Raw genomic sequence first — 23,846 nt, forward strand, 5'->3', positions numbered from 1 at the left:
AAAAGGACGTTCTCATCAGCCAGTCTTGTGAAAAACAAGGTTGTCCTAAACCATGGCAGGGGAGAGGTCAGGGGCCTACGTATCAAAAGGTGCACAGGAAATGATTTGCCAAAAGCTGACCTATATTACATCAAGCCCTGTTGCTCTCGCTGGCCTGACTTGGAAAAGACACATGTTGGAATGTATGGTATCCCAGATACATTTTTTCTTTTCTTTTTTAAAAAAGCCAGCCTTATGTGGGGAAAGAACCCTATAAATTAATAAGCTAATTTAAATATTTTAGTAATATAGTGGGGAATGTTGAGCTGAATAAACAGAAGATGGGGGAGGAATGACTAAGGCTTTTTAATGAGATAATTGGAAGGAATCCAGCCTTCCCAACATGGCCCTCCAGTGAGGACTTTGCAAAACCACCAGCCACTGCTGTTCTTCTCCCGAACTTCAAATAAGGTCCCTTCTTTAAAGCTGCTGGTTTCTTCATCTCCATCGAAATCTGCCATTGCCACATAGAGGGCTTCTTTGGAGACATCTGAGCTGGTGATGGGGACAGATGCTCTCTCCTTGGTCTCCCTCTCCACCAGTTTGGGGGCAGGCTTTTGGCCTAGGCCACTTTTTGCTTTGGCATCATCTTGGCCCACAGTGGGCAGGAAACCTTTGGCTTTGGGTGGAACCAGCATCGGCCTGCCAGGCACCGGGGCTGGTCTGACTTCAGGCACTTCCCTCTGTGGGGCTCTGTGCTCCAGAGAGGGGGCATGTGGAGACGCAGAGGATGCTTTCTTGGGCGGAGGTGGCCTCCTAGGTGGCACAACGGGCCGTTGGGGTGGTTCCCGGGGAACTGGAAAGCTGCTCTTGGGCTCGCTGTCGCCTGGCTTTGAAGAGGCAACAGGAGCTTTGGGCAAAGGCGCCTCCTTAAAGATCTGGCTGTCTGGTCTGGAAGGAGGCCTGACCTCTGCATTTGGTCTTTCCTGAGATCTGATGGCAAGTTCTGCTGGTGGCATGCTGTTGCTCAAGGCGTTCTCCCCTGCCGCAGAGTCCTGTTCAGAAAGCTTCTCTTGCATCCTTGCAGGCCGGAGTTTGCTCCTCAGATTGCAAATGTCTAGTTTATCGTCTGCCTGCGTCCCCGGGGGCTCTGTTCTAGGGGCTGCTGTTGGCTTGGGTCTCACCTGAGGCTTTGATTTCATAAAGGGGTTTTGGGAAACCAGCTCAGGCTTATCCTCCACAGGGGGTTCAATTTTTGGCTTGGCTGGCTTGACTATGGGTCGGAGATTTGGCTTCTTGATTTCTTTGGGCGACACCTTGTGCCCACACTCTAACCCCATTTCATTCTTCAACTGGAACAATTTCCCTTTCTCTGTTTTGAGTTCTGGTTTCCTGCTGTCCCTTGGCGGCACAGCTTGCTTGGGAGGAATCGCCGGCAAAATCGCACCAGGGGGCTTTGGAGGCGGCCTCTGCTCTAGCCGCTGCCTTTCCATCAACTCCTCTTCCGATTTAATAATTGATTCCTTCCGAGGCGGAAGGCTAGGTTTCTCCTCTGCATCCTGATCGGAGATCTCCTCGTACCCAACAAATATAGATGTGTCGCTGTTCTCAGACACAGCGCTCTTGGGGGCCTCCTTCCCTTTCCACTTCCCTCCAAGATCGGCACCGTTGGGTGGTGCGTCAGGCAAAGGCCTGGATGGGCCAGGGGCTTCTCCATTGAAGCTGCTCTCTGATGAACTGTTGCCAAGATGGAGCTGTGCGATCTCATTTGGTAGTGGTGCCAAGAAGTTAGGCCTAGATCCATTACTTGTTTTCTTGTATTTATCAATAAAGGTAGCTGGTGCCCAACCTTCTTTCTCCTCGATCTGAATGTACCACCAACCACTCAGGTTCTTCTCAATCACCTGGGAAAGGAAACAAAGACATAATGCCCTTAGACCTTTTAGCACCAGCTCCCTCTCCCCATCACATAACATCAGGATAATAATAATAATAATAATAATAATAATAATAATAATAATAATAATAATAATAATAAAAAATCATGATGATGTACACCACCGGTCAGGTGACTGGCAACATATACCATCAGCTGCCAGAATCTTCATAACAAGCTGAATTTAGACCTCCTTTCATACAACATGGTGAACCAAAGCATTGGTGGTCCGTCACGATCGGAGCACAGGACAAAGAAAATCTGATTGGGCAAAAAAGAGTACAGTAACTGACCACTAGATGTCAGTATTGAGTTGTTCACAAAGGTAGGCTGGCTGGGCAGGATCCCAAGAATCTCAAGGAAGAACCAAGTGTTAACGTTCCTTTTCCTCACTTTAAAGACGTGTAGGGTTACATAGGGAAACAATCTCACCCACAGAGAAAAAAAGGGGAAGGTGTGTCAATATTGCTGGGGTGTAGGGAAAGAGATCAGGGCCCATATTCATTGATGGTTTCATTCTTCCATCAATGAAGAAATTTGAACACCTGTGTTATGTCACAGTCTCCCTGCTAGTCTGCAGCCCAAGGAGACAGCCCTGTGCCACTCTGAAAGGGCACACGAAAGCACAAATCAGACTCAACAAGAGGTGCTTTGGGCCCCACATTGCTTAGCCTTGGAGCAAAGTGTGGCCCTCCTTCTTGCTAGTCATCAGCTGAGAGCAGCAGCTCCCCCACTTCCATCCACCAAATGAACCTTCTGCTCCGTCCTTTATCACTCAGCATTCCCACGTCTCATCAGAAACACAGAAAACGCCTTGCCTCTCTAGAGCAACATTACGGGAGGGGCTGCGGCTGAGTGGTAGAGCATCTGCTTGGCATGCAGAAAATCCCAGATCCAATCCCCAGCATCTCCAGTTAAAGGGACTAGGCAAGTCGGTGATGTGAAAGACCGCTGCCTGAGACCCTGGAGAGCTGCTGCCGGTCTGAGTAGACAATACTTTGGTGAATCAAGGGTCTGAGTCAGTATAAGGGAGCTTCATGTGTTCATGTGATGGAGCCCATAAACCAGGGGTGTCAAACATAAGGCCCACAGGCTGGATCCGGCCCCTTGAGAGCTCTTATCTGGCCCGCAAGCCAGCCGAGGCAGCCACCCCCCGCCCCACTCTCGATCTGGGCTGGCAAGGCATGGCCTGGCCTGGCCTGGCCCAACCAAGTGACATTTATGCCATATCCAGCCCTCATAACAATTGAGTGCGACACCCCTGCCATAGACAATAAACATGGAAACCATCTCCATGCATATATTAAATTTATGACAGTACTCCTGCAAAAAAAAAAAAAGCAGGGATTTAACAGGTGTAGCATTAGACCAGGTGCTCAGTCCTACGACGCCATGCAAAATCTTGTGGGAAAGAGTCTTCTCATGAGCAAAGATCACCAGAGGGAGGGAATGGGGCAGGGCAAGATGCAACCTCACTTCTACTTTCATTCCTGCTTGAAAGCTGATGCCATCGGGGATCGTGGTCTGGAAGTCAGCAATGGTGTAATATTCCTCTTCTACCTGCGGCGGCACAGGAGGCTTCGGCAGGTGGAGGCCACGTGGCTATAGCAGGAAAAATACAAGATAAAACACATCAGCCTACTTCTATCTCACATGGACTGAGTAAGGATAAGCATCACACAAACTGCATCACTGCCATGCATTCCCCCCCCCCCTTGCAGCTCATACAAACTAACTAGCAACAGTCAACCCTACTGGTAGTTACTCGTTCTGTATGCCCCAGAGACTTACAGCATTGCCAGAGGGTGGACATGTTTCCCTGGTTCATCTATGATCTTGAGATGGAAAATTCAGGACTACAGGAATTCTTGCCCGATCCTTGGAAGTGAAGCTTCCCACTTGTCACATTATTGCTTAAGCGTGCAGCCTTACATTTGAGAGGCAAATGGGCTTATTCCATTTCGCCGGTCATGGTAGCTGTCACATTTGAAGTAGGACAGGGTGGACAATTGCATCTGCCTGACACATGTGAATGCAGCGGAAGAGACACACGTGCATGCTTTGTAGGTGATTGCATAGGCCATGCTTATACTTTATTTATAGTCCGCCTTTATGCTCAGTCTGCAATGTACGAAGGCTAGAGCCCTTCAACTGACCCTAGAGTAGAAAGGAAGGGGATCTTGGGGTTTTAAGCTTGATTTCTATATACTAGGAGCAAATGCCAGATGTACTGCACAAAAGGGTCACAAACTAAATGAACGAGGGAAACTTCTCATTTCAAATACCAGAGTACAAAATGCCTATTTACTGGTGTTGGTGGTATAGGACTTACACACCTGTAGAAACTGCTATTTTCCCCTTTAAGTACATGGAAGCTGGATGACGGCCTTTCCTAAGCATTACTTCCATGTACTTAAAAGGAAAAGCTGCAGATGCACATAGCTTTTGCGGCAACTGACAGGGCATGCACATATTTTACCATTGGGTCTCCACGCCCCAAGTACAAAGTGTCCCAAGGCTAGTCTCGCTCAACGCCCCCTCCCCCATTTTCACTACCAGCGACCTAGTTTCTTGTGTGCTACACACGTGGCTCTTTTAAACCTTGAGCGCAAAAAAGCACCAACACTTCTCAAGCACTTCTCAGCTGCGGACAATACTTACTATTGTGAGATCTCGACGAGGAGGTGGTCTCTGCCTCATCTTTGGTGACTCTATCAAGAAAAACATTCCACCATGATTCAAAATTATCACAGATGTGGTTCCGAAGGTGATACACAAAAGGAGCAAAGACGCACCACTGCCCTCCCAACCACTCTTCTTAATGGGTTGAAACCAGGCTGCCCTACTGACTCCCCAAATCTTTGGAAATCAGATGATTCAACTGATGCCTTTTCCATTTAGAACATGGAGATGGCCACTCTAGACTCCCAGGGGAGTCTAGAAAGAAGGGAGAAAGGCATTCCACCCATTAACACTTGGGAGAGCCAGGGAAAGAGAGAGCCAGGTGGTGAGGTGATTAGGTTTTCCAGAGATAAACATTTATACCCCAATCTTGGACTGGTCAGGTTCTTAGATATCCCCAGTCCCACACCAGTGAGGCTGAGGAATGCCAGCAGTGGCTGGCAGAGATACCTAATTTGGATTGAGCCACTATCTACCCAGCTCTCCATTAGACAGACAGACAGACACAGACACAGACACAGACACAGAGAGAGAGAGAGAGAGAGAGAGAGAGAGAGAGAGAGAGAGAGAGAGAGAGAGAGAGAGAGAGAGATTCCAATCTCAGTCTTACCCAGCATATAAACCAGTGGTTCCCAAACCTTTCAGCCCACCCCTTGGTTCCCCAAACTCAACCCCAGCGCCCCCTACCCTATCCAACAACACAGTTGAAGGGACCCACCTCTAGCACACCGCTGCTGCCCCCTTGCCTCTTAGTGCCCCCCTAGGTAATCCCACCGCCCCCCAGGCGGTGGTACTGCCCACTTTGGGAACCACTGATATAAACTGTAGAGGCCGGAATACTCCAGAGCCCTGCAAGTTTGCCTGAATCCAGACTGGCTAGCTTGAGCATCAGACCATCTAATATTTTACAGTTCACTGTTTTCAACTTACTTCGCCTGAGTTCCACATTTGGCAATGGGCGACCATCGAACCTTCCATCCCTTTGGTTGTTGCATCCATCCTTGTCTCGGCCTGCTGAGTTCTGCTGCCGGGAAATTCCATCCAGATCCAGTGTGTATGAGTGGGCAGAAACTGCAGAGCCCAGCTTTGGCGTCAACATGTCCCCACTCCCCTTTTTCAGGTATGATGCTGGGGCCCAGCCCTCTTGACCCTGATACCTGAAACAATAAGAAGCTGCCATCAGCCATGATACTTGGACTACAGACATGACTTCCCGCCCCCACCCCCAACCGACACAGCAAGCCTAATCCATAGCAATATTTGAGAGTGACAAAACATTCCAAATTAAATTCTGATATGACAAAGTGAACCATAGAAAGACATTGTATTTCGGTCTTTCAGATGCAAGATACCTGATAGGTGCTTCTTCGTGCTACTGTGCATCTCACAAGACTTTGCACAAAATTGTGCCTCGTTTTGGGAGAAAGGTACAAAATGACAGCGAACATGTTGTGATCTGCTTCTAGATTAGGGATGGACCATGGATATATAGCAACTGTAAGGTGGGAGTCCAGTCTGTTTGTGATTGGATCAAAGACATTGAGAAACTAACTCTTAGCCATCTGATACATATGCATTACGTACTACAGGTTGAGTATCCCTTATCCGAAATGCTTGGGGCTAGAAGTGTTCTGTATTTCAGATCTTTCCATATTTTGGAATATTTCCATATACATAATGAGATATTCTTGGGGGGGGGACCCAAGTCTAAACATGAAATTCATTTATGTTGTATATAGACCATACACACATAGCCTGAAGGTCATTTTATACAATATTTTAAATAATTTTGTGCATGTGTGGCATTGTGGGGGAACCTGCCATTGGCGCGACTGGCCTGCACATGTGCCATTTTATTACCCTTTGTGGGGCTCAAAAAGTTTTGGATTTTGGAGTATTTTGGATATTGGAATTCCAGATGAGAGATACTCAACCTGTATATATAATACATTATCTGTATATATAATACATTATGCGGTGTGGTGAAGTCTGACAGTCTATCTGCTTTCCCCGTAACAGGACAGACCAAGATACTAATATTTCTATTAATGGAGCTGCCTAAGGCAATCAAATTTGGGCCACTTTACACATGATGGAAAACAAAAGACATTAGGCCAAAATAGTGTGCAAGCTTTTGAGTTCTCCAGAACTCTTCACCAGACTGGATGGCCAAAAAAACAAGAGTAGCAGGAGGAGATTATCTTGATGTCTTTTTTTTTCTGCTCCTGTTTGGAGAGTCCTGCACACGTAGGATGCTCCAAGGTGCTGAGCAGGGTCAGTGATCAAGCTTTCTGGGAAGAAGGTACAAACAATGATGGCTTCCATTGTGATCAACAAAAAGCAGAAGGCTAATCAAGCGTCTAACATAAATGGAAGGCATAAGTTCCTTCAAGGGAAGAGCAGCAGGAAAAAATGTGGGGGTGCATATATTAACAATATCACCTAATCCAGAAAATAAAATTGAAGAGCTGACTGAACTAGGTAATACTGACCAGTGTTTTTTACATTCACAATAGAGGGTATCATTCTCCTGACCTCCTTCCCAGAAGGCCAAGGGTGCCTGATACCAACTCCACCCACCATCCTATCACATCTAAAGTCTCTAAACATGCGCAGACAAAAGGCCTCAAAATTTTGGCTTGAAACATTTTTTCCCCCTTCCCCACCTTTTGTTTGTTTTAACATCCAGTCTGATAAAGAGTTCTGGAGAACCTGAAAGCTTAACACACTATTTTATATTATTTTGGCTGGTAAAGGTTATACGTGGCTTTTGTTTTTGGATTTTCCTTTGAACTAAGTCATCTACCTGGGACTGCTTTCACAAGTCATGGGAAATACCACACGCTTATACCAGAAGTACGTAGGTGTTCCCTTAATGAGCAAGCAGCAAACACCTTTTTTCACACATATACACTGTGCCTACATGCAGCAAGGATCCAAGGCCAATCACACTTCTCCATAGCATGAATCCAGTGTGTGTGTGTGTGCGTAGGAACATAGCTTTCCTCTTATGTTACACATAAACACTCCCGCACACATACACACAGAAATACTTGAAAGCTTCACTCACATGCAGAAACCACATCCACTGAGAACACCTGCCACAGAGCAGGAACTAATGCCAACTACAAGGTTCTGCCACCCCAGTGGCCAGAGGCAAGGATGATGAGATCAGACGACTCCAGCTGTTGTACATTTAAAACACTTGGGCTTTTCTGTGGCAGATTTTCTCCATCAGCGCACATTTTTTTTTCCTGCTGCAGTGGCTGCCAATACAGCAGGTTCACTGGGAGGTTAAGGAAATCAAGGGAGGCGGCCTGCCCTTGCTCACCACACTCTTTTCAAGGAACAGCCCAGCTCCAGAATTTAAAGTAACTTCACTGTGAGATACTTAAGAGATCTCAGGCAGATTAACTGTAGCATTTCCCCATGTAGTTATTGGGACAAGACTTGCAAAATTACACATCTCAGTAGAAGTCCCACTCAGCAACTGATTCTGGGGATCGATAGCAAGTGACAAACTAAGACCAAACTTGTCATGAGGATTAGCTACATGGGAGATGAGCTTATTAACCCTTTCCTATTTGCCCTCCCTCCCATAAAGGGTCTAGAAATGTTATCAAGCTGAATAGCATGGAATCTATACAGTTGTTGACATCCTTTATTATCCCAAACAATTTCAGATATTTTTAAAAGTTTTAGCTTTGATCCCTTCACAGAAAAGTTTAATACACGTGTGACTTGTGTCTCCAAGCAGATCAGAAAGCAGACGGCTATTCGTTAGTGGTAGAACTGCCTGCTGCTTCCCAGTCCCTTTGTCCATTTCCCTATATATGTCTTGCTCTAATGTCAAATTCATCCTAATTTCCCACTCTACTTACTACTGAACAATTCAACATCCAGATTTCAGTATGTGAAACTGAATTGGTTTACATTGCATAATCTGATTGAAAACTGTGATGTTTATGGCTGTAGCATTTTAGTGCTAGAGATATACGGTACTTCTTGAGAAAGAACAATTATATTGATATAGTAACTTAGTACAACTGAAATACAGTTCACCTTTGCAGTAGAAAGAAGTGTATTTTAAGAAAGTGCAATCCATTTAGGCTACAATCCATTGATGGGTGTAGATTAAATAAAATAGTATCCTGCCTACCTGGAACTGCAGCCATAATAGAAACTCAGATATGATGGGGAGACTAAGCTGGGATGGGGGGTGGGTGGGGGGAAATGCCCTGGATAAATCTAATTCACCAATTTATGTTTTTAGCTACATGCTAAGTTTCAGGTGTTAACACATAAAATTTCACATAAAAGAGCCAATATATCAATGCTGCTCTTTAATTCATAGTGCATGATAAAAGCATTTGTCCTTTAAAGGAAAATTTTGTTTCTTACAGAACCCAATTGGACCAAAAAGGTGCAAAGATGCTTATAGCTCACCTAGCACAAGGCAGATAAGTTTAAGCCAATAACTTAGCAAAAATCTAGGAATCAGATCACTGATAATTAATACCACTAATTTTACTGGAAGAGACAAAGTATATCTGACTTGAACTGTGACATCCACCCAATTCATTTCGTATTCATTTATTGTTCATTTATGTATTCGTTTATGGAGCACCATCAAGGTGCCTGGTACAGAGGGTAGGAGTTTGCAGTCTGAAATTTGACACGAGGGAGACAATACAGAGGTAGGTGGAGGCAGGAACAATCAGGGGGAAGATGTATTAGTTTCTCTTTCACATGCTCTGGGTATGTTTCAGCAGACAATGAAATTGGGTCAAAGGCTTCAGGGAAAAGTTGAATTTTGTGAACAGATCTGAAGGAAGTCACAGAGGTGGCATCGCACAGCTGTTTAGGGAGGCAGCTTCAGGCAACAGATGTATGAAGGGAGAAAGGGTGGAGTCGTTTGAGATTGCAGAAGACCTTCAGACAGCAGAAGATGTCGGAACTGGAGGAGCAAGGTCTGTAGGCAAAGATCTATTTGGGATAGTTGACATTTACCATATGTTACTAAGAGGGTTGAAAATTTTAAAATGTATCTCCTTCCTGCAAGTACACAGCTGTCATTTCCCTCAAAAAGAAGAAGGAAATACAAGGTATTTTTAAAAAATAATTCCTTATAACACATAAGTTATCTTGCATTGATCATCCAGACATTATGGCCACTTGCAAAGCTTAGATAAGGAACTCGCTTCTCATCAATTTGCTTCTCTTCAGGAGTTGTTGAGCCTAATTTTGTCAGCACATCCACTCCATCCTAGCATAAGTTTGTCCCTTCTGTAACTGTAGATGCTTAAGAGGTCATTTTTGTTCAGATCTGGACTATGCATACTTATGCTGCTAATGGCACATCAATTACAGCTGTAGCTAGATAACTCCACCTCTTTCCATCTATCAATTAGCAACATTAAGGAACAAGGGGAGTATGATTTCCATTACTGTTATGATCATTTCTTGAATGCTTACCCCAAATCCTCAAAAGGACCATGAGCAACAGGACCATCACACATTCAAACACACACACACAGCATTTTTTCTGCAATTCCCACCGACCCTTTTAACAAACACAAAGGACCCCACACCATCTGGTCATAATTCCATGAATGACATCTTCCACAACACACGAAAGGAGACAAGAAGAGTTTTTGTCATATATCTGTCCAATCCTCTTCCTCAAGAGGATGTAACTTTTGCCTCCCAGAAACAGTAAGAAATGCCACAGAATGCATTCCTCTGCTTCCAAGACACAGCTGGGACAGGGGTGTCTTAGACTGGAGTTTTGCTCTCCTGACTCTTCCTCCTCCTCAGGATGCTTTGAAAAAAAGAAGAGCCCACCAATCCTTTGTTACATACAACTACTGTGTAATATGTAGGTTGCCCCCTTACACTTTCACTCATGGTCCTCCTAGGAGCTCCTCCTTAGTCCTCACAAAAAAAGTACCTGATTTTCCACCATCCCTCCAGGTTTTTCTGGATCACTTCCACCACTGTGCCTTTGTCCAGGTTCATCTCATCTTGGTCCCGTGCAGTGTAAGGGTAAATGACTATATATTTCTCCTCTGTTCAAAACAAATTACCAAAAAAATGAAGATCAGAGACAAGGAAAGTACAGGAACAGACATATTAGAAAGGCAGAAGTATTTTGAAAATCTTTGAAATGTAATTTATTTCAGTATTCAGAAAATTTGGAATTAAGCATTGGGTAGTCTGGGGTGAGTGAATTCTGGTTCTTAATTGTTTGGACATAGGACTTATTCATAGATTACCTTAGGGGAGAGTGAACATGCTTCCCCCTACCCTGTGCATAAGGTTGCCAACCTCCAGGTGGTGGCTGGAGATCTCCTACTATTACAACTGATCTCCAGGCGACAGAGATCAGTTCATCTGGAGAAAATGGCTGCTTTGGAAAGTGGACTCTATAGCAATATACTCCACTGAAGTCCCTCCCCTCCCCAACCATCCTCCTCAGGCTCCACCCCCAAAAATCTCCAGGTATTTCCCAACCTACACCTGGCAACCCTACCTGTGCATGTCTGGCATCACTTACAAAGAGAGCCTGCACAGTGTTCAGCAACCCTCTTTAACTGCATAGCCTCTATTAATAAGTTAGGCCAAACACAAATAGGCTCAGATCAGCAGGCAGAATCCCACTGCCCTTCTTTTCCAGTGTCAATTGTGAATAGCCTTCAGAAAGTCTAACTCCACCTTCGAATCCAAAAGAACGTGTTACTCATAAAGGCCAGCACAGACCATCTGCCATCTGTTATGGGCAGCCAAGCACTGGATGGTCTACATTTTCCAATCTCAGGTAAGCAGCAAAAGGATTATGGAGTCTCTGTGGAGTCACAATACATAGCTGATGCACTGCATTTGGCTGGGGGGGGGTTTTCACAATCCAGCCCTCTTCTGAATGCCCGACATGGCCTTTGGACCAGTTGCCAGATTCCAGCACCTTGTGTGCTAGTACAGACATCAGTGCATCTGGCTTACCTCTTCAAGGAATTGCTCAGGCAAGTAGTGTATCCACATGAGTAGCATAACTGAGGAGGACTCAGAGGAGAAGAAGAAAATCATGCTCTTCCATGAATCTTTCTCCAAAGTTATATTGCTCATGCAAGTAAACCACACACATGAGCAGTTATTTCATAGCCAAGCCAGCTGCTAGAACAGTTGTACTGATTCTGACTGCTTTCCCATTCGGTTTCTCTATTTTTGCTTGCATAGGGCTGAAACACCGTAGCCAACCTTTTCACTGAAAATAATGTGCGTACTTACTTCAATACCTCCCACCACCATGCAACCTTCCTTTTATATACTTCTGCTACTGGGCTACTCTGGTGCCAAGTCAATGTGTATTCCATATTTGGTTAACCATAGAGACGCACGTACATTGCCAGCAACACCACAAATGCTGTTCTGCGTGGACATCTCTCACAAAAGAGGGGTAAACAAGCATCAGCTGCCTTCCAGCTGGAAGAAGACCATGCCACCGTTAGCAGAAATGTGACAAAAAAGAAGCAAGGAAATCTCATACAACCACACATGCTCTGCCAATGTGGAGCAGGCGGTACTCTCTTTGTCCTGTTCCCCCACGCTGACCCTACAAGGGTTGTCCAACTGGCCTGGCGAAAACTATCCTGCCCCTTTAATGGGATGTTATTTACCAGGTGAGGTTATTTATGTCCATGCCATGAAAAGCTTCAGCTGCCCATTTCCATGTGTTAAAGCTTCCTTAAAGGGATAAAGCATTTTCTCCAGGCCAGGAGGCAACCCTATGACTCTATGGCATTATATCCCACTGAAGTCCTTCCCCTCTCCAAACCCTTCCTGCCTCAGGCTCCAACCCCAAAATCTCCAGGTATTTCCCAACCTGGAGCTGGAAACCCTTCCTGTGACTCACCATGCTAACATCTCAGCCCTTCCCCCCTCTGCAATAAAGGTCAGAGGGTGACCTTTGGCCAAACCACCTCACGGGTACTGTTGGGATAAAATGGGAAGGGGAGAGATTTATATGCCCTCTTGCGCTCCTTGGAGGAGGCATGAGGTAAAAATGGATAAATAGACAGCCCACATATCAATTCACCACAATACATCTGCACCCTGTGCTATTCTCACATTTTTAGACATATCTAGCCCAGTGCTGGTCTCAATGCTATAGCTAAGCAACCATTTCCCAACTAGTGACACTGGTACAGTCCTTGCCCCATATAACAATGTAACCCATCAGTAAATATGGACTTCATTAACAGGTGCTTGATTTTATTTACATGGGTACCATGGAAGATATGCTTAGTAATGCTTTTAAGTTGCAGAGAACACCACCAACATGCTCCCTGCTGCACTTCTGAAATACTAACCATCACAAATTACAATTAAAGCAATCAAACACACATCAAGGGGGAGCCATCAGCAGAAATGACCATTTGAATGCCACATTACAACAGGAGGATGCAACAGGAATTACATGAGTAGGTACAGCAGAAGCATCAAAATCTCCCACTGCACCTAGTAGTCCTGTGTTGACACTTCTTTATATTCTAACTTTACTAGAAAGCAAATTCTAAACCCAGCAGAAAAAATCAACACCTCAGCCAGTCACACACTAAGCAGTGTGCTGCACAGTAGTCATGAGGCATTTATTCAGTAAGTATAAAAGGTAAGATGGAGAGGGAAGGTAACTTGTGTGAACATTTATAGCCAGTAGGATACACGGGAAATACAGAGGGTGAATCCCAGTGAGTAATTATGTATCACATGCAATCCATGCAAACACAACACAGTGGACAACACATGCAGGAACAGACTAATGTCCAAAGTGGAAATCAGGGTCAACAGAAGCAGTCTCCGGCACAACCACCTTGACCCCATCCACTGGTGTACAAGTCCCCAAGAGTCCGACGGCGGCCCACGTGTCTGGGAAGAGACCAGTATCTCCATGGGACTGGGAGAAGCATGTTGGGGAAAGCAGGAAAGGGGACAAAACAGGACGTAAGGAGGAAACTCTGCACATCTTTAAATATCAGTCGTTGTATTTTTAAAAGGGTAGGTCATTCCACAATGGCACGCCTTGCTCTCTAACTAGTCCATTGCAAAGACCTGCTTGAATGCCCTGCTTTAAGAAAAAGGTTGCATTAAACAAGTATCTGTAGATCCCATTCCTCCCTTCCCCCCTCTCTCTATAGAAATATTTAACTGTCAAGTTCCTCGATGGGAAGTTTGATTGTTCTAAAGCACAACAGCTGTTATGATGTTTTTCCTCTCTATATTCATCTTTCCATTGAAGCACAAGTAAAGAAGCTAGCATGTTTCCTGGGGCCATGTAATGATTTAACATCATTAATGCTGTGGGTGTGGCCCTGATCAGCATGAGAATGGGAGACTGCTGTGGACTTTTCCAGTGCTGAGAGTTATGATTAATCTTACTCAGGAATAATCCACTGAGACAACAGCAGCTAGCTATTCTGCTTTCTTTCACCCTCCCAATGTCAACCAGTAGGTCATTCACACAAGGGATCTAGTAACAAACCCTGTGCGTATATACTTAAGAAGTACACTATGCTCTTATCATATCAGCTCTCATCACTATGAGAGGTGATATGATAACTATCTTCAAGTATTTGAAGGGCTGTGATAAAGAGGATGGTGCGGAGATGTTTTCTGTTGCCCCAGAACATCGGACCAGAACCGACGGGTTAAAATTAAATCAGAAGAGTTTCCGGCTAAACATCAGGAAGAACTTCCTTACAGGGCAGTTCCTCAGTGGAACAAGCTTCCTTGGGAGGTGGCAGGCTCTCCTTCTTTGGAGGTTTTTAAGCAGAGGCTAGATGGCCATCTGTCAGCAATGCTGATTCTTTGAACTTAGGCTGTGCCAGTGTTTGGCTCTTGTGGGGGAGGTTTTTGTGAATTTCCTGCACTGTTCAGGAGCTTGGACTAGATGAACCTGGAGGTCCCTTCCAACTCTATGATTCTATGAAATCTTGGAATGATGTAGCTACTTTTGAAATGTCTCATATTATTTTCTCACCTTCTTCAGGCTGCATTGAAAATTCATCTTGGACTCCATCCTGAACTTCAAGGCACGTAGCGGGGACCCAGCCTTGCTCATCCAATGTGCTCACAAACCACCAACCTCAAAATAAGGAACAAATGCTTTAGTCAGACATCTTCATTCAAGTCTAGCTTTGGACAACCAATGCCAAGATAATGGTGGGAAAACCCATCAGAATAAATTCCACTCATTGTTACAATTAACACACTGAAGATGGTGGTGTTCCCTTCCCACTGACCTCAGGCTGCCATATCCTACAGCCTTCTAAGTTTTAAAATATTTTTTTATTAATTTCAATGTTGGAAGATTTCTTCAGTCAGAGTACTTTCACTGTCCACTGCAATTACAAGGGTGAGTCTCACATACTAAGTTAAACAGGATAACAAAAAGCAGCCTCTGACTATTACAAACACTCAGCAGGGAAAGAAACCCCCTTATTAAAATACACCACCACAAGCAGCCTGGGATTGTTGACAGATTGTGGCCTTAACTGAAACACCACATTTGAAGATTTCTTTTATTTCAAAAAAAGCTTGCCATCTTCTAAAAGCATTGTTATTCCATTATCAGAATACTACCTAAAGGCCCATAAAGTTTGACAGGTGAAAGAGGGAGGAAGATGAAGAGTTTCTGTCTCTTTCCAAAAGATGCTTACCTACTTCTTTCACCCTATTTCCCATCAAACCTTGAGACTGTAGCTTTAAGAAAAGCAAGAGCTAGAGCCAGGCTAGCTTTCCCAAATCAAATATGGCCTCTCGGCCTAAACCTGCATGCATGGTGATGGAAGACACGTCACCTCTCTTTAGAAAATGCTGGAGGTGCCTTCAAAAGCAGGAGGAAGGACATTGCTTCACCCATCTGTTCCTTCTTAGCTATCCTGTGTTTCCTCTAGAACTATGTTGACCACATATAGATAAATAACTTCCCCCATAGAAATAAATGGCAGCCATTTACATATATGATCAAATGTAAAGCCATCCACTCAAAGGTATCACTAGGGCATGGGCTAAACCTGCACATCAAAGGCCCTGCTTCTGAAGTGTGAAGCAAGATCTGTTCCTTCTCAGTGGTTTTGTACAGTGCAGCCCGTTTAAATTGTTCCATAGAAATCAATGGGAACAGCAGATAGAAAAGCCAGTCCCTATTTCAGTAACCCTGTCTTAGACCATTCCTTGGTCACACTAGAGGGTGACAGAATGTTAAGGGAGAGTTATGAGATACTGGGCTTTTACATTTTTACATTTATAGATGCTTTTATCTCATTTAATAATTTCCTCTACTTCCTTCAGCTTGAACAATACACCCAGCCCAAAGTAGTATTAGACACTAGGGATAGTTGTACAATCCTTCCTACTTCTTTTCCTGGATGTTATTTACTTTTACAGATTTCAGCCTAAATTCAAGAAGAAACCAGCATGGGGGAAGGGAGATAGGTAACCCTTTTCCTGTGTCCATTAAAAATTGCCAACTACAACTTCTTTTACTACCACTGGTGATAACTTTCAGGTTTTACTGCTGAGTTTGAACTCAAACTGTTTATTTATTGTATGACTGACTTTACTTTGATGTTATTGTGATCGTTCTAAGTAAAATGTCACTTGAGAGCAACCTGGGGGGTCCTCTGAGCACAAAAACAGCAAATAAATAAATATGTTTTCCCCATGGAGGTAAAAGCAGCTTTGTGTTAAACACCCCTCCCTCTCTGTTCTCTGAGTTCCACTGAGTCCCACAAGTTACTTATATGTTGTGTGAAGAAATGGCTTAGTGTGTCTCACCTGAATCTATCACCCACCAATTTAATTAGGTCCCCTGTAATAGTGTGGGAGAGAGAGGGAAAGTTCTTTCTATCTACTTTCTCCAGACACTGCAATTGTAGGCTTGTTTTTTCTCTCTAAAACATTCAGAACTTGTGAAAATAATATTCAGAGAGAAAGCTAAGCCACTCAGAGAAATTTGATTGGATCTCAGTAAGTCACAGAAGCAAATCAACGTAGGTAACTCACAAGGTATGGAATCTATTCAAGGGGGAACAATAAACACAGTTTTAAACCATCTGTAAAAATTCTGCACAAAGTGCTTTGGAACAGTTCCACTATTAGCAGTTTCTGAATAGAAAACGTAACAGCATAGCATATTATTAAAGTCACATCAACAGAAGCCACTAATTCACCTCATTTTGCTGAAAAAAACAACACAAATTGCCCACTAGCGAAATCATGTGGTGGAAGTTTCCTCATTGTTAAAATGCAAATCCAAAACTATTTCCAGAACCCATTTCTTATGTTAATCAAGTAAGCAAGATGAACATAATACACATTAAACAAAGTTTAATTCAATTCACAGCATAGTTCTCACTGGGATTGGTGAAGCAGCTAAATGAATTATGATAATGGCAGGAATGTGAGTCAATTGCTTGCTCATAAAAGAAGGATATGCAACTAAGGGCATCCTCCTTTTATTAAACCAACAGAGACTCTGAATTGGTAGCCTTAGGCCTAGATAGCCTACTGCCAAGGATATGGACAGGGGCTAGGATAAAAAGGAAGTAGAGCAGCAGGAAAGAGGAAGATCCAATATGAGATGGATTGACTCTATAAAGGAAGCCATGGTCCTCAGTTTGCAAGACCTGAGCAAGGCTGTTAATGTTAGGACACTTTGGAGGACATTAATTTATAAGGGTAACATGAGTCGGAAGCGACTTGGCGGCACTTAACACACATCAGGAGCACATTTACACTTTATGTGGGAGATCTGATCATGTATTTTTTTTTAAATCTTAAAAAAGCAGCTGAGAGAAAAGACTGTTTTCTCAACAGAAATCCCACTCCGGCCTCAGCTGCTTTCAACCTTGGTGGAGAAAAAGACAGGCCTCTTGTTCTGGACTCTCCCCCCCAGCAAATACAATAAAACTGCAGTTCCAATCCAAACTGTATCCCTGCTCCCCACAGCTACTTTTTAAAGTTAAAAACGACATTGTGAGATTCTATCATGGATTCCCACACACCACGTATAGTTCAACTCTGGATATTCAGCTGGACATTTGTTACTTCAGTCCTCACAAATTCAGTTTGACCCTTGTCTGCTCCGTGTCCTCTCCTTTTCCAGTAAAGCAGTGAACTCCAAATCTTACCTTTATGATGAACCACAGAGCCTTATTACAAATTCTTTCATTAACACCCTCATCCATGCTCATGTTCCAGTGGAGCTCTCCTTACCAGATTCATTCTTCTCAATTATATCCACCACCTGGCCGGCACACAAGCTGATTTCAGAACTCTCTTGCTTCTGGTAATCTGCCACCACCACATACTGCTCCAGTACCATGGGATCTGCTGATGCCAAATCTCCACCTTTGCCATAGGAAGCAAGAGGAAAAAAGTGGTCACCAGAAGAGTGTATCCTACCACTTGTCTTTTCTTATGCCCAAGGTCACACAGGAAAAACAAGACAGGAAAAACTTGGAATCCAAAGTGAATAGTAAAAGGAAGATTACACTGGTGATGGGAAGGGAACATGCAACTGAGATTGTACAACAAAGTCCTTTTAACTTGACACTCGTATGCTGTCCATGTTCTGAGCTGCTGAAGCAACTCTTTACCGGAGTGTGAGAATCAGACAAACTTCCCTACTAATGATCACTGATCAATTTAAGTATTAAGCCCTCAAAAACTATACTCTGATGTTATATGAAATTAGGGTTGCCAGCCCCCCCACCAAAATACACAAAATTTAAACAATGTCTGTTGGATAATGGTGTGACATCACTTCCAGGAAAACATGGAAGTGATGTTATACCTCTCTAGGAATTGGCCAAAATTCTATGGCTTTCCCTGTAAGTGACTTCAGTCCTCTCTAGGAATCACCCAAAGCTCTGTGATGTCACATCATCTACCAGTCCTTTCACCTCCCTCCCCACAAGCCTCTCGCTGGTAGCCAGACTGTCCCTGGGAGCCCTAGATGAAATAGCAGCAGTCACTTGAAAGGCATCAACAAGCAAATTGTTGCAAAATTCTTCAAGGTTAAAACTCAGGTGCTTGAGTGTGCCACTGCAAGCATGTTTCCTCACACTCTGTCCCCAGTGATGTCTAGTAAATTAAAATGTGTGACTCCATGCCACTGCCATGTAAATTTCCCCACTCCTACAACCAGCAGCTAATGAAGTACAGTGGGAGCAGGAATTTCTCAATGCAATGACATTACATGTGCTTTAGTTTACTTATTTACATTATCACAGGGGAAAAAGAAGAGGAGGAGACACTCCATACTGTCTACTTTTTACTGCAAGAGATGGAAAAATATATCACATAATTTACTTAAGGTACTTATTTGATGGCCTGGTCCTATGAATAGCTGTGCCAAGGAAGTGCCTCAAGGGATCAGGCTGTATGGTTCCATTACTACAAGGATAAGTCTGCCATCTTTCTAGCTCTCCTTAAGGATTCACTAACATCACTCTTTTACAACCTACTTCTCCAATGTTTTAGTTGCTAAATGCCAATTAGCATGACATCTGAGGAAAGCAATTGGATAGATCTTGGATAGGATAGGCAAAATTAGATACATTTAATTTAAAGAAGGATCCAAGAAAAGGTTTCTGCAAAATGTTTACCAACTCAAGGCTTTGCAAGATTAAACTCCTCTACATGGCTGCTGGTGCAGAAGTCATGTTGCCTTACAAATCTGTAATGCCTCACTTCATATTAGGATGGTGAGGGATGACGAATGCTTAAAATGAGGAACCCGATTCAGAACTCTTGTTGGTACCATGTAGGAATATTTTCTATTAAGCACACACACAGACAACATAATTTCAGTGGAAAATGTATATTCATTGGAAGAAAACAGATTTTCTTCCCATACATTAGGGTCTTGTATAGCCTAGAGAAATTTCCTGTGGTCACTACACATGGCCCAGCTAGAACTGAGTTTGTACTTCCGGAGGATGTGGTTTCAGGCCTCAAGGGCCACAGTCCCCAATAATTCAGCTGTTTGCAGTTCTTCTTTTACATTCAAAATCATCAGCCAGGCTTCTACGTGTAGGGCAAATGTAGCTGCGATAAATAAAATTAAGGTAAAAAAAACATGCAAGGACTACAAAATACTTTAAACATACCTAAAGGAAGAAACAACAGAAAACATATAGACTGGGAATTTAGTCAAAATATTTAGAGCCACTAAGGGGCAGCAGAGTTTACCCTTCCTGGGTATCTGACACCCTGTATCAAAAAGAAAGAAAGAATGCTCAAAGTGGGGAAAAAGAGAGCATACTCTACATATTTTATTAAATCAAAAGGACCATCTTGGGCACTTCTGTCTAAAGCTAAACTCCTGCTGTACTTGAGTAATAAAACAACATGCATCAAGACAGAGCTTTCATCTGCTGTTTCCCTAAGTGGTTGCTTGGAATCATCTAAAGCACCAAACTCTGACTTGGAATCAAGTCCAGCTGAGTTCAATGGGACTTATTCCCAAGTATATGTGCAAAACACAGTAAAGGTCAAATCTCACACTAATGACCAAGAATCACTTTGCTTTTAAAATATTTTGAATCCACTCCCTTCACTTATGTGAGATTCTGGTTTGGAATACTGAAGATCAATTAACCACACATTGATTTTTTAAATTAAATATATCCTTTATCAAGTTCATGTTATTTAATTACATACACCCTTGGTTATTTTGGTTTGTCTCCAAATAGCAAAGGAATAGAAATGTCTTGTTCAGCCATAGATTTAGAAACAAATATTTTAAAATAACTTTTGTTATTTTAAATACAATGTTCAAGATTTAGAGTTCATTTAAACTAATTTAAACGTTATTTTAAAACAACTTTAAACTTAGGTTTATTTTTTCATATTTTGGGGTTTCATGAATAACTTGTTCCACCAGAACAACTTCCTTTAACTGAATGATTGTCCTGAACATAGGAGGAAAGGACACAAGTTGATTCCCCTTCTATACACGAGGCAAAAGAAAGGTATGTAGGTTAACTGACAAAAGGTTTCCATTGTCTGTCTGATAATTTAAAACGTGACATTTAAAACACAGCTGCTGTCATTGCCTCTTCTATGTCCCTTTTTGTCCCTTCTATGTCCCTTTAATTGAGGAATCATCTAGTTCTAAGTCCCCAGAAACGCCTGCAGTCACCCGAAGAGAACCACCAAATTAGGGATGCCAGCCTCCAGGTAGGGCCTAGGGAACTCCTGGAATTAGAGCACTTCTCCAGACTACAGACATAAGTTCCCCTGGAGAAAATTGATACTTTGGAGGATGGACTCTATGGCATTGTCTCCCACTGAGGTCCCTGTCTGCTCCAAGCTCCAGCCGCAAATCTCCAGGAGTTTCCCAACCTGGAGATGGCAGCCCTACCTCCCAACCTCCCGCCGGCGGCGGGGGTGAAGATGCTTTGCAGGAAGAACTAGCCTGGCATGGTACACAAGACGATCACTGGCACCAGATGTGGTTTTAATAGCTTTCAGTTTACCGAGTTTTAAATAAGTCAAAAATTAAATCTCTAGGGTGAGCACTTTTGAAAAAGACATTTGAGCATTTTTTTTTTTAAAAAGGCTGATGGGAAGGAACCAAACAGAGAGTTTACCATGTTTACCATAAAAAAACTCTCCATAATGTTCCCGGTATGCAAAGCAGAGGCTTACTTACAGCTAATTAGAGCTTCCTCTACTGTAAAGGAAGAGGGAGCTACCAGGACAGGACAAATATAACTCCTGGAAAATAATGCCTGTGCTTTAGAATTGTGGGCCCCATCTCCTGCTGACTGCTATTCTGACTAACCCAAAGAGTTAAGTCACCCAGCAAACACAAGGTAAAACACAGGAAAAGAGATGAGAACCTTTTTCCGGCCCCCAGCTCCCCATATAATTACTCATAGTGCTCTGGAGCTATTTGCAGCTTCAACAAGCGGCTCTGGCACCTCCAAAGTACCTATTAAACCAGCAACACAAGGCAGTAAACAACATCAGGCGGAAAAAGTGGGAATTATTTTCAGCCACTCCTCCTCTCAGGAAAGTTGTTCCCAACCGCAAAACTGCAAGGTTGCATGAAACAAAAACAACGGCCATCTCTGGAACCTGTGCGAGACTTTTCAAGCTCTGCGTGTAATTTTCGTGTCTCAAGATAAGGCAACAGGATTCTGTGTTGACTGGAAATCTAAAAATTAGCTCATCCAAGTGTGTTATCTTGCTGCTTGCTTGTCAGATCAAGCGATCCTGTTTGTGTGAACCAGCCATCACAAAAGAAAGTTTCATATTGCCTCAGGTTGTTTCAAAACTATGGGGGGTGGGAAAGAAAATTTACATATCTGTTTGGAAATCACCAAGAGATCAGACCCTCAACTGATGAATATGCATGCATGAAACAGCCCTAAGATGACAAAGAAGTGTTAACAGATGATATGAGGAAACACAGCATTCTACTGAATACCACAGACAGCCGGTGAGGAACTTTTATAGCACTGGTTGGGTTTCTTATATCAGTGGTCCTGCAGCTGGGGTAACAGCGCTTATTTGGATTAACCCAGTAACTGGAAGAAGCAATTGAGTGGAGTATAACTCCGTATGAATGTCTGGTAGAAGCTTTTTCTGTATAAAGTTGATCCCAAGCCTCAAATCCAAAGCTCATTTACAGTTGCTTGTTCACTTAATGGATTTGAGTCTTTTATAATAACAGACAACCAGTGAAGACACAACACAACATGCAAGAGTCAGTATCACATGACTGAAGACTGTGGATCTAGGCAGGTAACTCTGCATTTCTCCTACTGTCTTGTCACTTCTTTCAGATGGTAAGAAGAAGAGCTGGTTTTTATTTGCCGACTTTCTCTACCACTTAAGGAAGAATCAAACTGGCTTACAACCTCCTTCCCTTCCCCTCCCCACAACAGACACCCTGGGAGGTAGGTGGGGCTGAGAGAGCTCTAAGAGCTGTGACTAGCCCAAGGTCACCCAGCTGGCTTCATGTGGAGGAGCGGGGAATCAAACCCAGTTTTCCAGATCAGACTCCACCGCTCCAATAAGATATAAGAAATGGGAGGACAGAAAACTTTGCATCCGTTCAAAACTGAAGGCAGAAGTTACTCTCTCTGATTTGTTAATTTTGGATTATTTGAACATGTGTTCTTCAGGTGGTCAAGTCTGGGCTGAGTAAAGATACATGTCCTTTTTTGTTTTGGCTGCTGAAGAAAGCTCATTTCCCCCTCTCCTGCTTTCACTTAGAAGAGATGGCTATGTTCAAACATAATGGCAAAGCATGGTTTGACACTATAAGAACAATCCTAGTGGATCACTGTGCCCTCCCTTCTTCACTGGTGCACAGTCTGATTATTTATTGGACATTTATTTATTTAGAAATTTTTAATGCTACCTCTCCAGGAAACTGGTCCAAGGTAGCTAACAAAATAAAACCTAATAATAAAAAAAACAATTATTAAAGTCCAGAATTGGTAAAAAAAATTGCCAAAGCATTAAAAACAAGCAAGGGAGCATCTTGAAATAACATTCAGACTAAAAGCACATTATAAATTGGTGTTAAAAGATCACCGCCTTACTTAAAGGCTGGTGATGAGAAATGTTTTGCATTGTGAGCATTTTGAATTGTGAGCCTTAAAGGTAAGAAACAGCATTATGAATTGTGCTTGAAATTTCAAGGTTCATGGCAAACCAATTTTTTCCATTACCTCAGATCTGGCATACTATGGCTGACATTTGCCCAGCAACTCAGGATTCTGAACCTTAGTTTATTCCCAGTATTAAATCCCAGTTTGCAGGGAAAGTACAAACCATAGTTTGGTGGTTCAGAGGCAATAGCAACCTCTGATTTGGCACAGAACATGAAATCTCTAAACAGCTAGCCATGGAAAAGGAGGTAGTACGTGAGCCCAAGGATTCCTTCTTGCTTGTTCATACAGCAGTAAAACATGGTTTGCTATTATGTCTTAACTAAGCCTATGTGCCGGAAGCCACAGCTTAGGAACAGCAACAGAAACTGGATAGGAAAATACCTTATCCTTTTCATGTCTTTTATTGATTGGTAAACTTTCAGGGAGCTCCATGGCGCAGAGTGGTAAGCTGCAGTACTGCAGTCCAAGCTCTGCTCACGACCTGAGTTCGATCCCAACGGAAGTTGGTTTCAGGTAGCTGGCTCAAGGTTGACTCAGCCTTCCATCCTTCCGAGGTT

At 43.2% G+C, this 23,846-nt stretch overlaps 1 protein-coding gene across 1 annotated transcript in view; it reads right to left on the bottom strand.

The window, feature by feature from the left end:
* Positions 1 to 276: 276 nt before the first annotated feature.
* SH3PXD2B (SH3 and PX domains 2B) overlaps positions 277 to 23,846 on the bottom strand; it is a 155,360-nt gene continuing 131,790 nt past the window's right edge. The window contains exons 8-14 of the mRNA XM_056851186.1: positions 17,870 to 18,004; positions 14,631 to 14,735; positions 10,548 to 10,665; positions 5,528 to 5,754; positions 4,577 to 4,626; positions 3,392 to 3,517; positions 277 to 1,883 (exon numbers count right to left, since the gene is read on the bottom strand). Of these exons, the coding sequence (XP_056707164.1) occupies positions 336 to 1,883; positions 3,392 to 3,517; positions 4,577 to 4,626; positions 5,528 to 5,754; positions 10,548 to 10,665; positions 14,631 to 14,735; positions 17,870 to 18,004 (2,309 nt within the window). The 3' untranslated portion in view covers positions 277 to 335. The remainder of the gene's footprint in view (positions 1,884 to 3,391; positions 3,518 to 4,576; positions 4,627 to 5,527; positions 5,755 to 10,547; positions 10,666 to 14,630; positions 14,736 to 17,869; positions 18,005 to 23,846) is intronic.

The sequence above is a fragment of the Euleptes europaea genome, chromosome 1 (assembly GCF_029931775.1).
Source record: "Euleptes europaea isolate rEulEur1 chromosome 1, rEulEur1.hap1, whole genome shotgun sequence".
In the NCBI taxonomy this organism is placed as follows: Eukaryota; Metazoa; Chordata; class Lepidosauria; order Squamata; family Sphaerodactylidae; genus Euleptes; species Euleptes europaea.